The sequence below is a fragment of the Euphorbia lathyris genome, chromosome 5 (genome assembly GCF_963576675.1).
Source record: "Euphorbia lathyris chromosome 5, ddEupLath1.1, whole genome shotgun sequence".
Classification (NCBI taxonomy): Eukaryota; Viridiplantae; Streptophyta; class Magnoliopsida; order Malpighiales; family Euphorbiaceae; genus Euphorbia; species Euphorbia lathyris.
In genome coordinates, this window is record NC_088914.1 from 6,284,274 (window position 1) to 6,306,282 (window position 22,009).

Sequence of the window (22,009 nt, forward strand, 5' to 3'; positions counted from 1 at the left end):
TATAGGTGAAATAAACATTGTTGTGGAAAAATCCAATATTAACCTATTAACCTATTAGAAGGGTGTTTGTTTATCCTTTTTCATATTTTTTTTTCATATTAAAAATAAAAACTTCATATGTTTGATTGTGGAACTACTCTTAGACTCTGTTCTTTTTGATTGAAATTAAGTAAATTGAATTAAATTATATTGAAACTGAAATAATAATATAATCCGTTAAAAATAGCAATAATTAAAATAAAAAGTTTATAAAAACAATAATGGTTCTAATAATAATAATCATAATAATAGTGAAAAAAAATAATCATAATAAATAATTATAATAAGTAATGAACTGAACTGAAATTACTAATACTGAAATTAAGTAATAAAAAACAGAACCTTACTGTTTTATATATGAAAAAAGTCTTTTCCAACGATAAGAAATCTTTCATTTTTAAACCGCAAATAACAAACAACAAGGAGAAAATAACAAACCGTAACAACAAACATGGGATAAACAACGATTAGGTGGAAAAAAGCAGCACTAGTAATAGTAGTATACGAAAAAAAACATTCTATAATTTTGTCTTCATTCAAATAATTAGTTACAATATAATAATCACTAATCATTATTTTAATAAATAAATTTAAGAACACGAACACATATAAACACGGATTAGCTGAAAAAAGCAGCCCCACAATACGAAGACCATGGGCAGGTTGAAACGTGTCCAGGAAGAGCCGTTTCAATTTCGACCATTCATTGACTCACTTTTTTTCATTCTTCATCTAGATTTTCCTTTTTAAATGCAAATCCAGTTTTCACTCTCAGCTGTTCCTCTCTACTCTACTCTACTCCTTAGCACTAAATTAGGGCGGAGTTCCGGCGACAATGGGTCGGAAGAAGGTAGCTATTAAGCGAATCGAAGATAAGAGCAGCCGACAAGTCACATTCTCCAAGAGACGAAACGGACTGATGAAAAAGGCTCGCGAACTCTCCATTCTCTGCGATGTTGAAATCGGCGTTATCGTCTTCTCCAGCAGCGGAAAGCTCTACCAGTACTGTAGCGACAGCAGGTACGCCGTACGCTTCCTTTTTCTAGCTGTTTGTTTCCCTGGAAAATTGCAGAAAGAAAATGGCGGAAGAATTAAATTAATGGTGAAATAATATAATAGTGTTACTGCATTAGCTTTTCTAACTTCTAACTCGTCGTCGTGCTACCTTCTATCTCTAACTGCTTCGCCGTACGCCTCTCTTTTTTTCTCGCTGTTTGTTTCCCTGGAAAATAGCAGATGGAAAATGCCGGAAAAGTTGAATTTAATGGTGAAATAACATAATAGTATTACTGTATAGTCTTTCTTTTTTTTTTTTGGTAGAAAACTGTATAGTCTTTCTAAATCGTCGTCGTGCTGCCTTCTATCTCTAACTGCTACGCCGTACGCCTCCTTTTTTTCCAATGTTTGTTTCCCTGGAAAATAGCAGATGAAAAATGACGGAAAATTCGAATTAATGTTGAAATAATATAATAGTATTACTGTATTAGCTTTCTAACTTCTAACTCGTCGTCGTGCTACCTTCTATCTCTAACTGCTTCGCCGTACGCCTCCTTTTTCTCGCTGTTTGTTTCCCTGGAAATAGCAGATGGAAAATGACGGAAAAATTGAATTAATGGTGAAATAATATAATACTAGCATTACTGTGTCAGCCTTTCTAACTTGGCATCGTGCTGCTGGCTTCGATCTGTAACTGCTACCTGAAATCCTTGATCTCGATTCATCATTTTAGAAGAAATTTTGGTCTACTTTTTTTTTCCCCCTAGGTCATTGGTGTCTGCAGTGTAATTCCGATCTTTTACCTGATCTCTGAATTTAATGCTTCAAAACAATATTCTATGGCCATTTTCTGCTCTACACTTTACCAAAATTAGTATGTATGAGTATGAATTTGCATTTCACCATAATTAGGTTACTATAAGCTTCTTCCCTTACACCGTCGTCATGAGTTTCACGGTTTTCATTTTTCTGAATCTTCTCTTCATATAGAAAATAGTAATTAATAAACATTACTAGCTATTCTGTTAATCTCATCTTCGATCTTTCTCCATTTTAAGTTCACAAACAGGAATTAGGCATTTTTCTCTCTGAATCTTTTCCGATTTTTAACTTCCAGAAATCCCGATCTTCTCTAGATACTTCAGATAAGTGCTATCTTGATTTTCATTTTGCTTTTAGAAACTCATTATTACTGTAACGGCTTTTTTCTCTCTTCTTCCGAGTAAATTGAACATAAGATAACCTTTTTTCTTTATTCTCACATTTTTGTTAGTCTGCAGTTATATTATTATTATCATTTAGTTTTTTTTTTTTTAGAGAATTATCATTTAGTAGTTATTTTCATGTTAGTTGAAAAGACAAGACTTGCCCTCCAATCCCCAAAGTTTACCTATTATTACGAAATTAAACAATCTTACCAAATGATTGACTTCATCTAATTTCCTTTTGGGTTACACAACTTCATCCAATTTCTTAAAAAAAAAAAAAAAAACTTCATCTAATTATGTAATAGGGGAAAGTACGAAAAAAATGTTTGTGAAACAGAGCCATGTGGTTTAAAAGTTTTCAAATAAAGGTTTGTGGTATATTTTATTTAGAAAACAAAGTATTACAATTACACATTTAAGTTCTAATTACAACTAAATACATTTTTATCTTAAAAAAAATATTCTTACATATCAGCAAAACACAACCTCCGAAAAAACAACTTTCTAAATCGAAAAAATAAATAATATGATGGAATTTCACGTTTTTTTACTAATCTGACAGTTTACGAACTAAATTGATATTTAAGTCATTTTACATAGTTGCAATTTGATTTTTGGATCTATGTTTTGTCAATATATAAATGTAATTGAAAAAAAAAAAATTAAAAAACGCTCTTATTGTCATCAATCACTTAAAAGTTTAATTTTCTATACTTTGTTTTGTAAAAAAAGCAAACCACATATCTCTATTTGTAAACTTTTAAACCACAAACCTCTATTTGCAAATAAGGCAAACCACGAAGCATTTTTTTTTTTTTTGTACTTTGCCCTATGTAATATATATGTCATTTCCAGAATTTGCAACTAACAGTATAAATTAAACCAGCCAGAAAATATATAGATCCAAGAATTTTCGGAAAGACTTAAAAGTTTTAGAAAAAAATGTAAAATTCTCCATATAAAAAATGTAAGCAGAAATTCGTCAGTTAAACATATATATATTTTTACTTCAAAATTAATTGAAATATGCAATTATATATAATTAAGTTTGTAATATACAATAAATGTAAGAAATCTATATATAATATAAAACAGTAACGATAAAACTGAGGTGTCACTTCTTCCTTTTTTACTGATAAAAAATATAATATAATATATAATATATTAATTTTAATTCTACTATTATATTTATCTAAAAAAAGATTATTTTATCCATACTATATCTAAGAGTCCTACAGAATTTAAATTAATCTCTAAAATCTCTCTAATTCTCTACACATCTATCTATATATAATATAAAACAGTAACGATGGAACTGCGGTGTCACTTCCTCCTTTTTTAGTGATAAAAAATTTAATATATTAATTTTAATTGTATTATTATATTTATCTATAAAAATATTATTTTATCCGTATTATATCTAAGAGTTCTACATAATTTAAATTAATCCCTAAAATCTCTCTTATTCTCTACACATCTATCTATATATAATATAAAACAGTAACGATGGAACTGAGGTGTCACTTCCTCCTTTTTTAGTGATAGAAATTTAATATATATTAATTTTAATTTTATTATATATATTTATCCATAAAAAGATTATTTTATCCGTACTATATCTAAGAGTTCTACAGAATTTAAATTAATCCCTAAAATCTCTCTAATTCTCTACATATCTATATATAATATAAAATAGTAACGATGGAACTGAGGTGTCACTTCCTCCTTTTTTAGTGATAAAAAATTTAATATATTAATTTTAATTGTATTATTATATATATTTATCTATAAAAAGATTATTTTATCAGTAATATATCGAAAAGTTCTATAGAATTTAAATTAATCCCTAAAATATCTCTAATTCTCTACATATCTATATATAATATAAAACAATAACGATGAAACTGAGGTGTCACTTCCTAATTTTTTACTGATAAAAAAATATAATATAATATATAATATATTAATTTTAATTCTATATTATATTTATCTATAAAAAGATTATTTAAAGTAAATGTGAAAATCAAATAATAATATTTAATTTATATAACACATTTATGTCATTAATTGTAATTATTAGATTGTATTTTTATTAATATTTATATATTAAGATGAATCCTTGCATCGCACGGGCCAAAAACTAGTTCTATTATATTTCCGGCTCATTGCAGCTTATCAATAAAAAATATAATAATTGTATAACTTTTTTTTACATCAATTATTTGTTAATGCATCTTTTTTTTAATTGATCAAATCGATTACACTCACTATATTTCAAATATCATAGTTACGGCATTTTCAACGTTCATCAAATGAGCGTTGGAGATGCTATTTGAGCTGTGATTGTCTTTCCAACCACTGCCAAATCTCTATGCTGATGCTGGAGATGAGATATAAAGCAAAAATGGTGGATTTTGGTTTTCATAAAGTGGGTGAAACCATATTTTGATATTTGTTACATAAATCATGTTTTGTTAGTTAGCTAATGTTAGATAAATCTTGTTTAGGGTAGTTTGTTTTGTTAGATTTTGTAGTTGAATGTTATTACAAATTGTGATGTATTGAATGTATTCTTTTTAATTACATTTTTTTTGAATCATTTAATTACATTTTTTATTTTATGATAAATTAATGTATACTTTGGACAAAACACTCAAATTAAAGTAACATTAGCTTTTTTTTTTTTTTTTTTTAATTTTACGTGATTATGTTTATATTAAATAATAAAGAAAAATCTTCATTCCAATCCCTGTGATTCGAACCTATAACCTTCCGGTCATAGGTATGCTCTTAACCATGAAGCTCCACAAATTAAGTTAACATAACACTACAAACACATAACTATAATCATTTAAATAAATTTAAACAATTATTATTAATTATTTAAAATTAAATAACATTGTTTTGTTTATTTCATTATTATTTATTATTATTATTATTTTTTTGGTAGGGAAAAGAAAGTAAAGAAAAAACAAACACCACAATAAATTAAGTCGAAATTAACCTAAGAAAGCTAACCTCCACAATATCTTCAGAAAGTAAAGATAATAGGAAATCAGATTATTGATAATATTAATGATAATAAAAATATATGTAAAAAAGAAATAAAATATTAAAAAAATGTTATGTTGAATGTAATGTAGAGAATATTTAGAGTGTAAAATAAATTATGGAATGATATCTTAATTATGAATAAAAGTCACTTGCTCCAAATAAAATCATTTTTTTTGCAGGTAGTTAATTTTAGAAAAATTTACATGGAAATACAGTTTTTAATTTATAACCATGTCCAATAATAATTTGAATTAAGTCAAACAAGAAATTCATTATTTTTACTTTAAAAAAATGTATTCCCTCTAATTAAAAAAAAAAAAATCTCACGAGCATACTTTTGTCTCAAAATATTTATCATTTTATAAAGTTCGAGAAAACATTTAATAATTTCTTTTTCATTTTATAGAATCAATATTTAATAATTTTTCCAAATATATCCTTATATTTAATTTTGGATATAGTAAAATAAACTAAGCAGTTAGTAGTATTTACCAAGGGAAAGAAAGGACTATATTTCTCTCACAATTAAACATATATTTTATATTAAAATGGATAGTTATATAAACAAATTACCTTATTATCGATTTAACTCTACGAATTTATGTTACGGCTCAAAGTGCCAGTTGACATTTTGATTTCCTAATTCTAGCAAGTAATAAGTAAAAGTTTTTTTTTTAAGGCAAACAGTCCCTTTATTCTAGACAGAAATACAATTTCTACCAAACCCTAAATTCTAGCATCTATTGCATATGCACTCTCGGCGCAACCATGTACAAACCTAATTATCGAACTCAGTTTATATGTTACTTTGCTTTAATTCTCATTGACTTGGTGATTGCTACCCAATAAAGATTATTAATGCACTAGTACTCAACCCTAAATGTAAATACTAGGTATATCATCATCAAGTTAAAAATCAAGTTTTATTGTCACAATAACTGAATGTTTGGATTCTAATTGTTATTCATTAAGGTAACTTGTTAATAAATTTAAAACATATATAATAAGTGTACTAGTCTACTTTTAGTAATGAAGTGCAAAATTTAGGACGGATCTTGTACAAGGTTTAGATACTGTATGTAATAAGATAAAAAAATGAGTTAAAGGAGGGGTCGAAATTGGGCGACTCCGTTTTGATGTCTAAGTTAGTTTTGGGGTTGGAAATAAGAATGGTGAAATTCTGAGAATTAAGAGATGAGATACCTTGATTGCTCGTTGTATCATTTTCTATTTATAAGGTACCATGTGTATTTTTGGAAAGTGTCGGTTTGTATGCCCTAGTTGACACATTATACATGTGTAGGGAGGTTATTAGGAGTTCATCCCTTAGTAGGACCATTTTGATTTGGTGTATACCTATGAAGCACCGATACTTCTAAGAGAATGACATAAGCGTTTCGGATACTCCAACGATATGGATACGCCATGGGACGACAAAACAAGTATCCCATTATTTTCTCTTTCTTTTAATTATGTGGATATACTGAGATATTTTGAGGATACTTTTCACAGTTAATTAGATAAAATTTATTTTTTAAATAGGTTTGCTAAAATATGGGTAAATATAAAAAAAATATATTAAATATAAATCTTTAATATAAATAATTAATTAAACCAGTTCACATCCAAAAAGCTAATCACTATTAAATGTTTGTAGATGAAGATCATAAAAATGTTTTAGAATAGTTGGTGTATCCACGTCGTACTCATATCCCATATTTTTTTTTAAAATGTCCTTTGATGTACCAGTACCTACACGTGTACCGTATCAATACTTCATTGGTGTGCACTAATTATAAGCTTCAGAAATCAGGATGCCAACTTTTGGGATTAGTGTTTTTTAAAATATTATATTTTGACATCAGTATTTTTCACATGGACCCTGATGACCATGTGAATTTGGTCATTCACCGTTAGATGTAGGCTGATTAAATCTAAGCCTTAGGATGCTTTGAATCTCCACCTTAGGATTTTAATCAGCATACATCTAACGGTGAATGACCAAATTCACCGTGGTCAACTCCTGGATCCAACATATGTATTTTGATATGAGTTTAGTTAGTACTTGTACTTTGATTTGTTGAATAATCTAGCATTCAACAAATCTAGCACCTACCAACGTGTTTATAAAATCTTCATATGAGTTAGGAATTAGATCTGCAAATTACTTAAATTCTATAGTTCTGGTTGAATTGAGGGTGACTATTTTCAGACAGTAAGAGCATCTCCAACGGTCTTTTAAGTTGGCTCTTAAGTTAAAATTTGAGGAGGGAGAAAGAAAAATCAGTTCCAATAACCTCTTAGTGACTCCTCAAAACCTCTCTATCCTCTCTATTAATAGAGAGTCTCACTCCACGTTTTGGTAAATATAACAAAATTAATAATTTTAATGATAAAATAATAAATAAGGACAGTGGGCGTCTGGTTTCCATTGGGCGTGGCTTCTATCATGTAATTCTGGGATCTACAGAGATGAAGAACAGTGTCTTCTCCAAAGGCATTATAAACGTAAAACCTGGCACATTCTGGCTGCAGCCGTGGACACCCGATTTTGATCCTTTCGCTGAGAAATCAACTAATGCCCAGGTATGGACTCGTCTTTATTCACTACCATGGGAATATTGGGATGCACAGATCTTATCTGACATAGCCAAGGGTATTGGAGGTTTAATTCGTATTGATAAAGCCACATTGGAGGGTGATTTTGGTCACTTTGCTCGAATGCTCATTGATGTGGATCTTAACACTGAACTGCCTACACAATTGGGCATTGAAAGAAACGGAAAACAGATATGGATTGAAGTTGTGTATGAAAAGCTCCCAAGCTTTTGTCGAGTCTGCTCGAATATTGGCCACATGGCCTATGATTGTAAACGAAATAAGAAGCCAGCTGAAGCTGATAGAAAGGCAGGCCCAACAGTGGTAGAAGAAAAGAAGAAGCAACCAGTGCAGACGGAAGTCGCAGTTAAAGAAGTTACCAATCGCATCCTAAACGATTTGCAGCCTCAGCAGGAGGAACCACAGCCGTTACAATTAGAAGACATAGAACAACAGATCCATCTTGAAGCCGAGTTAATGGACGGGAAACAGCCGAAGATGGACGGCTTGCTAATGGGAAGCCCACTCACTCAACTTGATTCGATGTCCGTTGTCATCACGCATATCTTCAGAGAGGGAAACCAAGTAACTGACTTTCTCGCCAATTTTGGACGAACAGCTACTGGTATGGTTTGGTGGGATACCATCCCTACGTTTTGCACTTCTGTTTATTTATGTAATCTAGGTGGGCGAGCTAATTACCACTTTACCTAGCCAGACTTTCTTCTTTTCATCTCTTGTATTTTTCTTTCCCTTTTTAATAAATTTGGCACAGGGTTAAGGCTTACGAGTGGGGGTGCCAACCTCGTTGGGATGTCCGCTCTTTGCCTCTCCTGTTTGTCAATCTTCAATTAAAAAAAAATAAAAATAAATAAGGAGTATTGTTGGAGATGAAATGTCTTAATCACTCTTAAATCATTAAGAATCAATTATTTATATTATTTTTAGAGAGTACACTAATAGTCTCTCGGAGATGCTCTAAGGAATTGAGTTCTCATTTCCTTTACTATTAAATTAATAATCATCAATGCATATTGGAAACATGAAACAAAGTTTTCATGGAACATTGATTTGTTCTTATGAATGATAACATGCAGTTAATACAGTAAATTTGTTTTTTTAATCTTTAAACAAATATATATATATATATATATATTTATTTATTAATAATAATAAAGTTACAAAACATTAAGAAAAAAAAAGATCAGATCAAACTGTCAACTCTGACATATAATAGACTACATCAACCAATTGACGAGCAATCGTATTCACAGTGCGATTAACATACGACGCATAGCATCATTAAGTATGGTAAGAAGATATTTACAATCATTCAAAATTTGAACATAAGGACAAATGAAAGAAAACTGCTGCAGATGATTCATAACAATAAAAGCGCCAACTTTCACCATACAACTATCTAAACCAAAATCCTTCAGTCAACTGAGTGCTTCCTGGAGGCCTTATAGCAAACACCAGAAAGATTATGTAGAAACCTCCAAAACTCATGTTTGTTTGCACGTTCAAGCATTTCATAAAACCCTGTAAAACGACACTCTCTCAATACAAAGATGAATGGAAGCTTCAATATTTTTTTTTTGGAATTAATGATTTTAACCATATCATCCTCTAACCAAATTAAAACCAACTCACCTTCCCGGTCCAAATTACTAACACATTTACAACCCTTATAACCCAACTTTCTACAAAGCATATCAAGCGTTGCTTCACCAATACGAGTTTTCAAAATAAAAATCAAATTTGGTGTATGATTACAGTCAAGATCTAATAAAATTTGAACTATCTGTGTGTTATCCAAACCAAGACAATATCAGGCTAAAATACTCATATTGACGGGTGGGTTTGACCTGCCGAACCTGCCATATCTCCGCTTTTAACATGGTATTTTCATTATTTGAAAATTTCAAACCACACCTCCACTCAAAAGTAAATCTAATTTTAGATGTTAGTTTCTAATCTATATTAAAATAAATAAAAGAATCATCACCGACTAATACATATTTTTCTAGACCTCTTGACAAATAAATTGAAGGATCTAGAATTAAGTAAATCTTAGATATTTATATATGAAAACCAAATTTGTGTGGACATTGTTGTATGGAAAGTTTGCATTATATATCAATAAAACATATCTCACTCAATTGAGTTATATACAACAAGTGGTATCAGAGCAGACGGTCAGAGATCCATACATGATCAAGTGCAAACAGGCGGTTAGGAAACATGAAACGAGTGCTTCGGAAGTTTGTGATTTGGGATCGTGGTGGTTCGGGATATTGTTGTTTCACAGTCTAAGAGTGTGTTATTAGTCGGGGACCAAACTTACTTGGTTGATTAAAGGAGATAATCAAGTCATCATGGCAGACATGTCTACCTCGGTAAGCACTCTAGAAAAACCCAATAATAATAACCACAGTACTTCGAGTATTCGTATGTAATTTTATCTGCTCAGTCAAGATTTATAGGAGACTATTGGAGGTAATGAAATAACGCCACTAACGGAATAAAATGACCTTAAAAAGTGGAAGCTCAAGTGTGGTAAAGCAATGTATGCTTTATCAATTGCGTTGGAGGAGGATTTGCTGCAACGAATCAAAGACACCAAAACCGCCAAAGAAGCATGAGACACTTATGCCGAAGTATTTGCAATAACAAACGATGCCAAGCTACAACAACTTAAGAACGAGTTATTATCGGTCTCGCAAAACGACATGACGTCGAGTCAATACTTTACTAAAGTCAAAAGTTTATGTAAAGAAATTTCAAAATTGGATCCTGAAAATAAAATTACTGAAACGAGAATGAGAAGAATTATAGTCCATGATTTGCATCGTGAATTTACCGCGCTTGTCACAACAACCCGTGGATGGGGTAAAAAGCCAAGTTTAAACGAATTAGAAAATACCTTGGCTAATCAAGAGGCTTTTAGACAAAAAAAATTCTAAGGTCTAAGTCAAGTGAAGATAAAGTTTTTTTAGCAATAAAAAGAGCAAGGATCCAAAAATCATGAGATCGAAAAATAGCGGAAGATTCAAACAAAGGAGCTCACCACAACCACAACCACAACCAAGTGGACGAGAAAAAACATTAGCACAAGAATAATCAATATTAAAATTATTTCGAAAGAGATCATTATGCTCGAGATTGTCGATACAAGAAAGCAGAAAGAAACGTTGCAACATCCACACACTCTCAAGAAGAAAGAGAGGAAGATTGTGACTTTGAGGCTTCATGTGCAATTATAGAGCCAATGACATGTGATACAATCATGCCCTCCAAAGCAGATGCACATGATGAGCTAGCATTTACCGCTGTAAGTAATAAATTTATTAATTACAATGATGATTGGGTAGTGGACTCTGGACGCTCTAACCATATGACAAGAAAAAATTATCGAGCATGATAAATTACCAATCACACATGTTGGCAAGACGATAGTCGTGCCTCGATACAACTCTAAGAAAGTGCAACTAGAGAATGTGTTCCATGTACCCGAGATGACAAAGAACTTGATATTAGTGTCACAACAAACATCCTGAGGCAACTATGTGGTATTTGGTCCGAAAGACGTGAAGATCTATCGAAGTCTGAAGCTGGCGGGCACACCACTTATGGAGGAAAAAACTTGAGCCTATCTATATAATATAAGCATAAATGGCCTCTATACACAAGGCTAGAAAGAACAGGGCATGTGCATCTAGGACATGTGAGCTATCATAAGTTAAAGGTGATGAGGAAGAAGTCTACGCTCAATGGACTTCCACAACTTGATGTTCGAGAAGACATTGTATGTGCTGGATGTCAGTTCGAAAAACCATACCAGTTGCCGTATGAAGATTTTCAATATCGAGCAATGGAGCCGCTCGAGTTGGTTCATTAATTTATGATGCATTTGGTCGTGTGAAGTACCCATCAGTCAGTAGTCATTAATATATGATAACTTTTATTGATGATTTCTCAAGGTACGTGTGGGTGTACTTTATGAAAAACAAATCAGAAGCATTTAAAAAGTTAAAGAGTTCAAATAGAAGGTTGAGAAGGAACTTGATCGGAAGATCCAATGCCTTCACACTAACAGTGGAGGAGAGTATACTTCACATGAGTTCTCAAGATACTTGCAAGATTGCAAGATTCGACGATAATTGACTTGTCTTAATACTCCATGAAAAAATGGGGCAGCAAAAAGGAAGAACATACACCTTGCAGAAATGTGCAGAAGTATGTTACATGCGAAGAATGTTCCAATTCGGTTCTAGGCAGAGTGTATGAAGACAGTTGCAGATGTTATCAACAGACTACCACAAGCACCACTTTGTTTTATTTCACCCTTCGAGAAGCTATGGAAGATGAAACCCGCTGTAGGTCACTTTCAAGTTTTTGGCTGCGTATGTTATGTTTTCATTCTTGATCATTTACACGGTAAGTTTGATAAGAAAGCTATAAGATGCATCTTCGTGGGTTATGACAATTAAAGAAAATAGTGGAAGTGTTGTGACCCAACAATAGTGAGGTGTTATACTTCAAAAAATGTGGTGTTTGGCGAAGCTTCATCTTAGTGGTCTCCTCATGAAGTTGTAGCACCCGATTCAAAAGAAATCGAGGAGAAATTACAAAAAAAACTTGAAAAAGTTGAGGTAAGTGAAGAAATCACTCAAGAGGTGGGCAAAGTAGAAGAAAATCTTTGGAGCAAGTCACTTAAGAAGATCCAATCTCCATGGCGTATATGAGCACATCATCAAACACCTGAAAGATAATGACCAAGTCGGCTCGGGGAGATTGTTGATGATGATAAACAAGAGAAGAACAATAATCACTACTACGGAGGTCACCGAGAAAAAGAGAGACCAAATCCTAAGTATGGAAATGCGACAGTGATCGAAGAAGCAGTAAAGGAGCCTGTAAAGTACGAAGAAGCATCCTTAAGTAAGGAGTGGATAAAGGTTATGCAAGAAGAAATAGATGTCTTGAAGCATAACGAGACTTAGGATTTAGTTCCCAAACTCAAAGATGTGAAGCCTATTTCCTACAAATGGATGTATAAATAAAGCAGAGCCCCGATGGACCAGTCGAAAGATAGAAAGCTCGATCGGTGGGTCGAGGATTCTCACAGAAGTATGGTATGGACTGATGAGACATTTAGTCCAGTTGCGAAGATCACCATAATTTTCGTTCTACTAACGGTTGTAACTAGAAGAGATTGGAAGCTATGACAGATGGATGTGAAGAATGCTTTCTTACATGGCGAATTGGATCGAGAGATATACATGGACCAACCTCAAAGGTTTGAGAGCAAGGCTCAATCAAACTATGTATGCAATCTGAAAAAGGCGTTGTATGGATTGAAGCAAGGACCAAGCGCATGGTACAGGAAGATAACAGAGTCCCTCATTAAGGGCAGCTAGATGATGGCATCAGCTGATTCCAGTTTGTTCGTGAAAGCCTAAGGTGAGAAGTTGGCTATAGTATTAGTTTATGTGATAATCTTATCATCACAGGTGATGATGTTGCTGAGATCAATCAAGTCAAAGCCAACTTATCAGTACGTTTCCAAATGAAATCATTGGGAGAGTTAAATTATTTTTTGTCTTGAAGTTGAGCGCAAGAAGGAAGGACTCTTCTTGTGTCACCACAAGTATGCTAAAAATATTTTGGAGAAGTTTGGGATGCTAGAATGCAAGCCTATTACGACTCCAGTAGAAGTGCACACAAAGTTATGTTCTGCCGAAGGAAATGACTTGGAAGATGCTACAATTTACAAACAACTAGTAATTGTGGTAACTCGATTTGTTCAGAATCCCAAGACATATGGCATGCAGTCAGCATGGTAAGCGTGCTATCTCACTCTAACAAGACTAGATATATCGTATGCAGTAAGCATGGTAAGTCGATTTATTCAGAATCCCAAGAAGGCTCATTTAGAAGCCATTTGAAGAATTCTATGATATGTCCGATGTATGATGGACTATGATGTCCCATATAAAAAATGAGGAAAGAGTGAGGTGCGTGGATATTGTGATGCTGATTATGTTGAAGATCACGAAACAAGGCATTCGACTACAAGGTATGTTAGTTTTTAATCAGGACCTATATCTTGGTGCTAAAAGCCAACCTACAATGTCCTTATTGAGTACAACATAGTACATGACAGCATCAAAAGAATGTACTTGGTTCATGATCTTCATCAGCTAGTGGATTACTTGGTATAGTTAATTGTGATAATTAGTTAGCTATATACTTGACAAAATCCTAAATTCTATGTTCCATACTAGAACCAAACATGATGAGGTTGATTATCACTTCCTACAAGAAAAAGTCTTACATAAAACTTACATAAAACTGAAGACTAAGTTACTAAATTTTTTTTATAAAAGGACTTAATGTCAACTGACATAATTTGTAGCTATTATTAATTTAACATTAGTATAAATAAATGTCTATGTGTGTAAGTGAGAACAACAAAAATTAATAAATGTGTTTGTGATTGTGAAAGAGAAGATGAGAGGAGAATGGAGTGAGATTGTCTAAGTTAGCTCATCGTAAGCTCATCAATTTAAACAAAAGTTATTTTTGTTGACAGAAATTTTCACACACACTTTAATGAGTAAGTGAATTTATTCATTAACTATTAGATATAGGCTTATTAGATTTAAGCCTCAGAATGCTTTGAATCTGCATCTTAGGATTCTAATAAGCCTAGATCTAACGGTGAATGAGCAAATTCTACATGCATAAAGATGCATGTGATCAAGACTGGTTGTGTTGGTGAGTGACAAATTTCAGTGAACATTTGTTGCATAGAAAGTTTAAATTATATATCAATAAAATATATTTCACTCTATGAGTATATTCAAACAATTTTCTTTATTCGTTTTCATGCTATCCAACTCTTGTTTTTTTTTGGGTAAAAACTCTTGTTTTTAACATAACACGAAAAATTTAAGTAATTAAATTATTTATTTAAGACATGAAAAAGAACTTATAATTCTATTGGTGACCAACAAATAATAAAATTATGGTTATTAAAATTGGACCAATCAAATAATTGAAAGAGCCGAAAGATTAAGGATTTAAGATTTAATTGGAATTAAATCACAGTTCACAAAATCCTGCAGTTTTTAATTTTATTTAACATGTTATTAATATCCATAAAAAGTTATACTAATGTTGAAACTCGAAAGCCACCGAAAAAGGACAAAGCCACTAAGTAATTAAGAAGTAAAAATAACAACTATTTTAATTTTAATTCTAGAAGGAACTAGAATGTTATGATTATTCTAAAAGATTAATAAGTTTAATTTTAGTAGTGATAGTAGCCAAAAGCCCTAAAACATTAGGATTTTTTTAAAAAAATTTGCGTAAAATGCGCTTACATTAAAAAAAAAAAACCTACTAGATCCGGATGTGATTCGAACTCATGATCTTCCTGATCATAGGTAAGCTTTCAACCACTAGACTAAAAGCTTCACCACTAAAACATTAGGATTATCTTGCTGGTTTTATGGGTTTTATAAAATGCTTAAGCGTGCTCATCTTTTTTTTTTTTTTTGATCTGTTACGTAGTCTTTTGGATAACTGGTTTAAGTTGAAGTTGAATATGGATGAAAAGGTGTTTGTGGATTCTAAGATTTTGGGGATTAGCGTTGTTATGCGAAATGATAAGGGTGAGTTTTTTTCGAGAGTTTCGGCCTTTTAATGGGGATACCATGAGTATTCAAGAGCCCTTGAATTGGTTAAAGTCTAAGAGTTTTGATAGGGTTAAGGTCGAATCAAATACTGCATATTGGTTGCTCATTTAGTTGAACCAAATTTCCAATTTTCCTATGATGTTTTGTTTGTTGATTATAAATTCTTGTTAAGTTTATTTACTGATGTGAAATTTGGTATCCCGTGTTCTTGTTAGAACTAGTCATTCTATATCAAGATATAGAATGTGATGCTCAACTCTATCTTTTTTATTCATCAAATTTTATACGCTTATATTGTTTAATGAAATACCTTTTGTTTTAAAAAAGAATACACGTTAAGAATATAAACTTTAAACTATAACTATCCTTAAAGTAGAGGCTATGTTTATTTTGTTTTTTTATAAAGGCTTAATGCTTCTCCAGTCCCCTTAACTTGTCCAAATTGGTTATTTTACCTCTCCAACTCATCGAATGTCCTATTTACCCCCTTAACTCTATAAAAATGGTATTTCTCACCCCCTTAACTTGTCCAAATTTGTCATTTTACCCTTTCTCAACTCATTGAATATCCTATTTACCCCCTTAACTCCATAAAAGTGGTATTTCTCACCACTTATGATCCTATTTACCCTCTTAACTCCATAATAAAAAATACAAATAATAAGAACATTAATATAAACAAGTTAAATACATTATATGTATGGATAATGTACCAAAATAGGCCTATGATTTTTGGGGAAGTATCAATTTAGGTTCCACTTACAAAATAGTATAAATATAGGTTTAACGTTTAAAAAAAGTTATCAATTTAGGCTTCCATAACGGATTGTAAAGGGTGAAAAATACCACTTTTATGAAGTTAAGGGGGGTAAATAGAACATTCTATGAGTTGGGGGATAAATGGACAAGTTGAGGGGGTGAGAAATACCACTTTTATGGAGTTAAAGGGTAAATAGGACATTCGATGAGTTGAAGGGGGTAAAATGACCAATTTGGACAAGTTAAGGGGGTTGGAGAAGCATTAGGCCTTTTATAAAGTAAGAGCCCGTTTGTTTTATCTACTGTCTGTTACTGTTTGCTGTTTCCTATTGGAAAAAACTGCTTTTTTCAAAAAACTGCTTTTCAGGTGTAAAAGGCAAACAGTAACCAAACACCTAATACTGTTTTTCAGATGTAAAAGGAAAATAGGAGGTCACTAACCGAACACCTAAAACTCTCCATTTTGAAGTAAAACGGTAAACAGGAGCACGAAAGGAGCAACCAAACACCCCCTAAGCGTTACTTTGTCAATTTTCACCATTGAATGAATTTTACACTCCATCATCTATTGTAAAAAAAATAAAACTTTGTCAAAAACAAAATAAACATAGACCGCATCTTAAACTTTAAAATATATTAGGGCTTAATACATCATTTTCCCCTGAACTTATCCAAAATGGTTGATTGACCCCCTGAACTTTCAAAGTGTCTAGATAGACCCTGAACTTGCATAAAGTGTCCAGTTAGCCCCCTGAAATTGCATAAAATGTAATCAACTAATCACTCGGTTATAAAAAAGTAAGTTAAATGCGGAAGATATGTTGCACGCATTTTAAAAAAGTAGAACGACCAAGGTCGGGGTATGCGATTATAATATTAGAAAAAAAATGTTTTATAGTTGAATAAGTAAGAAATTCTTTTTTAACATGTTTTAATATATATTTTGTGAAGTATGTAATAACATTCTAAGGTACGTGTAACATATTTTCCGCATTTGACTTACTTTTTTACAACCAAATGATTAATTGATTACATTTTACGCAAGTTCAGGAGGTTAATTAAATATTTTATACAAGTTCAGAGAGTTATCGAAACACTTTAAAAGTTTAGGAGGCCAATCAATTATTTTGGACAAGTTCAGAGAGCAAATAATATATTAAGCCATATACAAGGTATAATTAAATTTATTGGTTGGGCAAACCTCGCTCAAGTATACTAAAAGTTTCTCCTTCAAGGGTTCACTTCCAGCTTTTCTTTACCTTCTTTGCCTACTTGTAATATGCATATGTATTCATGTGCTGTCACTTTGGATAGCTTCTACGATTCCTTTTTTCTTTTCTTTCTGCCTCATCACTTTGGACTCATTCTGCCTCATCACTCTACCTATGTGCTGTCACTTGGATAGCTTCTACGATTCCCTTTATTCAACGTGATATTTGCATAATCAGTTACTTTACTATCTATCTTCCTATTTAAGCATTTGGAATCTAAAATTTTATCTAAATGATTGATAAAGATAGAGAGGGGTCGAAAGAGAAAAGAAATTGGAAGTTTTTACTTTAAACTAATAAAAATCAAGCAAACTCAGTTCATCAAAAGAACATCGGTTCATCAATAGAGATTGAGCCTTCAACGGATAATATTTGTATTGATCATAGATTGATCCTTCATGAAGAGAAAACTTACATGTAAGAACATCTCTAATATATTCCTTTACTAAACTTTCCTCCATTAGAGTGAGTTTAATATATTAAACACTTATCAATGAGTACTTGATTAAGTTTTGACTATTTTTATATATATTTTAAAATAATATAATAGAGTTTAATTAATTGATGAATTCTTTATGATTGTTGAATCTGATTGAGTGGTTATAGAATTTAACCCTTATAGTTAGATGATTTAATAAAATGAAGTTTAAATGGATGATTTGGCATATATATTGAGTGATTGTGAACATGAACCATTGGAGAATCATAATTAGACCTACATTGTTATATGATACAGAATGTTAGTAGTGAAACACTATCACATTCATAAGATCTAACAAAGTATATATTCTACCGCACGACAATTAGACTTGCATTGTTATGTGGTACGAAAAATAGACCTACGTATGTGCTGTCACTTGGATAGCTTCTACGATTCCCTTTATTCAAGTTGATCCAAAAACTCCAGAAAACAAAATATGGAAGGACCAAAAGATCTAACAAAGTACTCCACTATTTTCAGTATAATTTGATATTCCATCCGTTTCAAAATAATTAGCATATTTGATCAAATTTTCTTATTTAATATTATTTATCAGGTTTAGTTTTTAATGCATTTTTTTCCTATTTTACCCTTATTAATGAGCTTAATATTAATTGCACTTTTTGTCATTTTAAGTTTTCAATGTATGGAGAGTTGTTCAATTTAATTAGTGACATAAAAAATGAGAATTATTAATAAAAATAGATAAAAGATACTATCTTAGTCTATATTCCATAAATTTAATGCAAACCAACCATTTCTTTTTGCCATCGTTATGGATGAAATAACGAGTTCACTTCAAGATAGTATACTATGTTGCATGTTGCTTCCAGATGATATTGTGTTGGTTGATGAGACGAAAGAAGGCGTGGAGAGTAAGTTGGAACTATAGAGACAAACTTTGGAATCTAGAGGTTTTAAGTTGAGCCAAAGTAAGACGGAATATTTAGTGTAATTTTAGCGGCGATAGGAGTAGACCTTTGTTTGTTAAGTATTTGATATTTTTTAGGAGTCTAGTTTAGTTGTTATTTGATAAGTCCTATTCTTTAGGAATGTTCTGGTCTTATTCTTTAGGAATCTGTTTAGTTTTTGAAATCTCTAGATTTGTTTACTGTAAGATATTTCTGTTTTTATCTTATCTTTTGTAAGGGTATTTAAACAGCTCTCTTTGCTTCAATAAAGATTATCCAATTTTGATAAGTTCAGCAGATATCTCTACAGAAGTGGATGGAGATGTTGCTCATAGGATTAAATTTGGTTGGTCGAAGCGGAGGAGTGCTACGGGTTTCCTTTGTGACCCCGACATGACTAATAGATTGAAGGGAAAATTCTACTATACGACAATTAGACCTGCATTGTTATATAGTACGGAGTGTTGGGCACATAAGATGTCGGTTGGGGAGTTGCGTATGTTGAGATGGATGTGTGTTCATACGAGAAAGGATCGGGTGAGTAACGAAATAATTAGGACAAAAGTAGGGGTTACATCTATTGAGAATAAAATGAGAGAAAACTGACTAAGGCGGTTTGGCCATATAAGACAAAGAGCACTTGGTGTGCCGGTTAGGAGGACTGAAGAGGGGCAAAAGGATGCAATGGTGAGGGGTAGGGAAAGACCCAAGCAAACTTGGAAGAGTGTGATTGAGAGTGATATGAGTTTATTGGTGATTGAGGAAAATATGGTAGTAGATAGTACGAAGAGAATTTATATTGTTGACACGATTTGATTTCACTGTTTCATATGATGATTCATGTTAGTCGATCCCGAATTTCGGAACTAAGACTTTGTTGTTTTTGCTGTTGGAAAGAGTATATTTTTTTTTTTTAGTGAAGTAAACAGTAGTTACCAAAATAATCTAACGATTTTTGTAAGAAGAATTTTTTTATTATATGGACCTGCTTGGTTGAGTCGTCTGACCTTCATTCAAATTCTGTTAATTATTCATTGGCTTTACCATTGTCTTTTCTAAATAGGAAGGTACTGTCTTCTCGTTATCTTCCTCACCCCAGGAATTGAAGCTTCCCCGACCTTCGTTCGTTCGTTTGTTGGGTTGGTTCCCTTGTGATTCATACATCCAAACCCTTGTTGTTCCTTCACCCTTTTCATCCAGTGTTAATATTTTTATTTGTTTAGGAATGTCCCTTTTACATGATTCGATTCATCAGCCGCATAAAAGGGGTTGGAGTATTTGTCAGGCCGAACGGCATAGCTAACACTTTAGAACCATCCTCCTTGGATGCCATTCCACCATAAGTAGGTTTAGTTCTCCTTGTGTTAGCCGCATACTTCCCTTTATCTATCTGTTTGGCGTCTTCACAAAAGAGACATTCTCCTCTTTTGTTCGTCTATATACTTCTGGGTACTGCATGTTCAACTTTATCTCTACTTTTAAGGTTAAGTTTCTTGCCTCTTAGAGTATGAGTATCATTTGGATCCCAATTTTCTCCTAGATGTTCAGTTTCCTTTAATTGTGCTCGGGCAGATATTCTCAAGAACACTCATATACTCATACACGCTTCTACTTCATTGGGTTGCACTTTCAATAAGATTGGAAGATCTGTTGTTCATAGTATGGCAATAACTCTAGTTCGGTACTAGACACATTGATCCACCAAACTGAAGCCCCCACTTTAGTCTCACCATAGCAACAACAAAAAGCTAAGTGTACTTCTGAGTAATAAAGTTTCAAACAACAAAATCCAAAGAATTAGTTAAGTGAAGTTGGTTTTTTGAACTAAAGGAAATAGCTTTAAGAATAGAAGGCAAGGTCTTAAATAATTGATTTGTTTATTTTTTTTTTTGATTAAAAGCGAGGAAGAAGGTAAGGCGCCAGAGGACATCCCAACGAGGTTAACACTCCCCCTAGCCGCCCTCCCTCCCCCCGGATATTATTAAAAGAAGAAGCGTAAAAAATACAAGAAATTCAAGGGGTCAACTAAACCGATACAAAGTTCTACAACTAAAGTTATCTTGGATGAAGCTAGCACAAAAAGTCGGGTGGGAATCCCACCAAGTTGTAACGGAGCTAGAACGACCGAAGCTTGCCAAAGCATCAGCTACCTGATTCCCTTCACGAAAAATGTGGAAAAACACGACTTGCATCTCCCGTAGCCTCGTTAGCCAATCCTCCCACGAAAGAAGAAGTTCCCACGGGACTGATTTTGGCCTGGTGCGGAAGACCGAAACCACATACGTCGAGTCACATTAGAGCCAAAGTCTGTACCATCCGCGGGAGTGAACGTGCTTCACTGCTGTAATTGCTGCCTGAAGCTCGGCCATATGGCCGAATCGTAAGTCACTCGTGGAGGCAAAGCAGCCGAGTACTTGGCCGAGATTATTCCGGAAGATACCACTGCACCCTGCAATTCCAAAACTAACCATAACCGACGCATCTGTGTTTGCCTTAACCCATCCTTCCGGCGGAGTTTGCCAGCGTACCTGAATAATTGATTTGTTTATATATGAATGGAAAGAGGCGTGGTACTTTCTTTATTCAACAAGCATTCCCATGGACTTAATTGGTCATTTAGGTGGATTGATCCCTGTGTCCCTTCTCCCTCGGTTAGTATTCGGATAGTGTTCACCCAACCGTCCTTTCTCTTTTGATTGGTGTGAAAGCTAGAATTTTAGATCTTTAGGTAACTCCAATGAATTATTGAGCAAAACTTTGTTTGTAGTCAAATTAACATAAGACTTTGATTTTCCTTAACAAAGAAGTAACTAGGGGATGTTTGGTTGCTACTTTTTATGTTCATGTTTGTCTTTTCACTTTAAAATGGAGACTTTTAGGTATTAGTTACCTCCTATTTGCTTTTTGCCTCTGAAAAGTTGCCTTTTATAAAAGCGTAGAATCTCTGTTTTTTGGAAAATCAGTTTTTTCAAACAGCAAACCGTAA

At 32.6% G+C, this 22,009-nt stretch overlaps 1 protein-coding gene across 5 annotated transcripts in view; it reads left to right on the top strand.

The window, feature by feature from the left end:
• The first annotated feature begins 755 nt into the window (after window positions 1–755).
• Window positions 756–22,009, top strand: part of LOC136229551 (agamous-like MADS-box protein AGL31) — a 50,589-nt gene continuing 29,335 nt past the window's right edge. For 2 of the 5 annotated variants that reach the window (XM_066018417.1, XM_066018415.1), the window contains exon 1: window positions 759–1,059. In XM_066018417.1, coding sequence (XP_065874489.1) covers window positions 875–1,059 — 185 coding nt within the window. In that variant the 5' untranslated portion in view covers window positions 759–874. Of the gene's footprint in view, window positions 1,060–22,009 lie in introns of all 5 variants that reach the window. The other 3 variants (XM_066018413.1, XM_066018416.1, XM_066018414.1) reach the window with 3 other exon arrangements.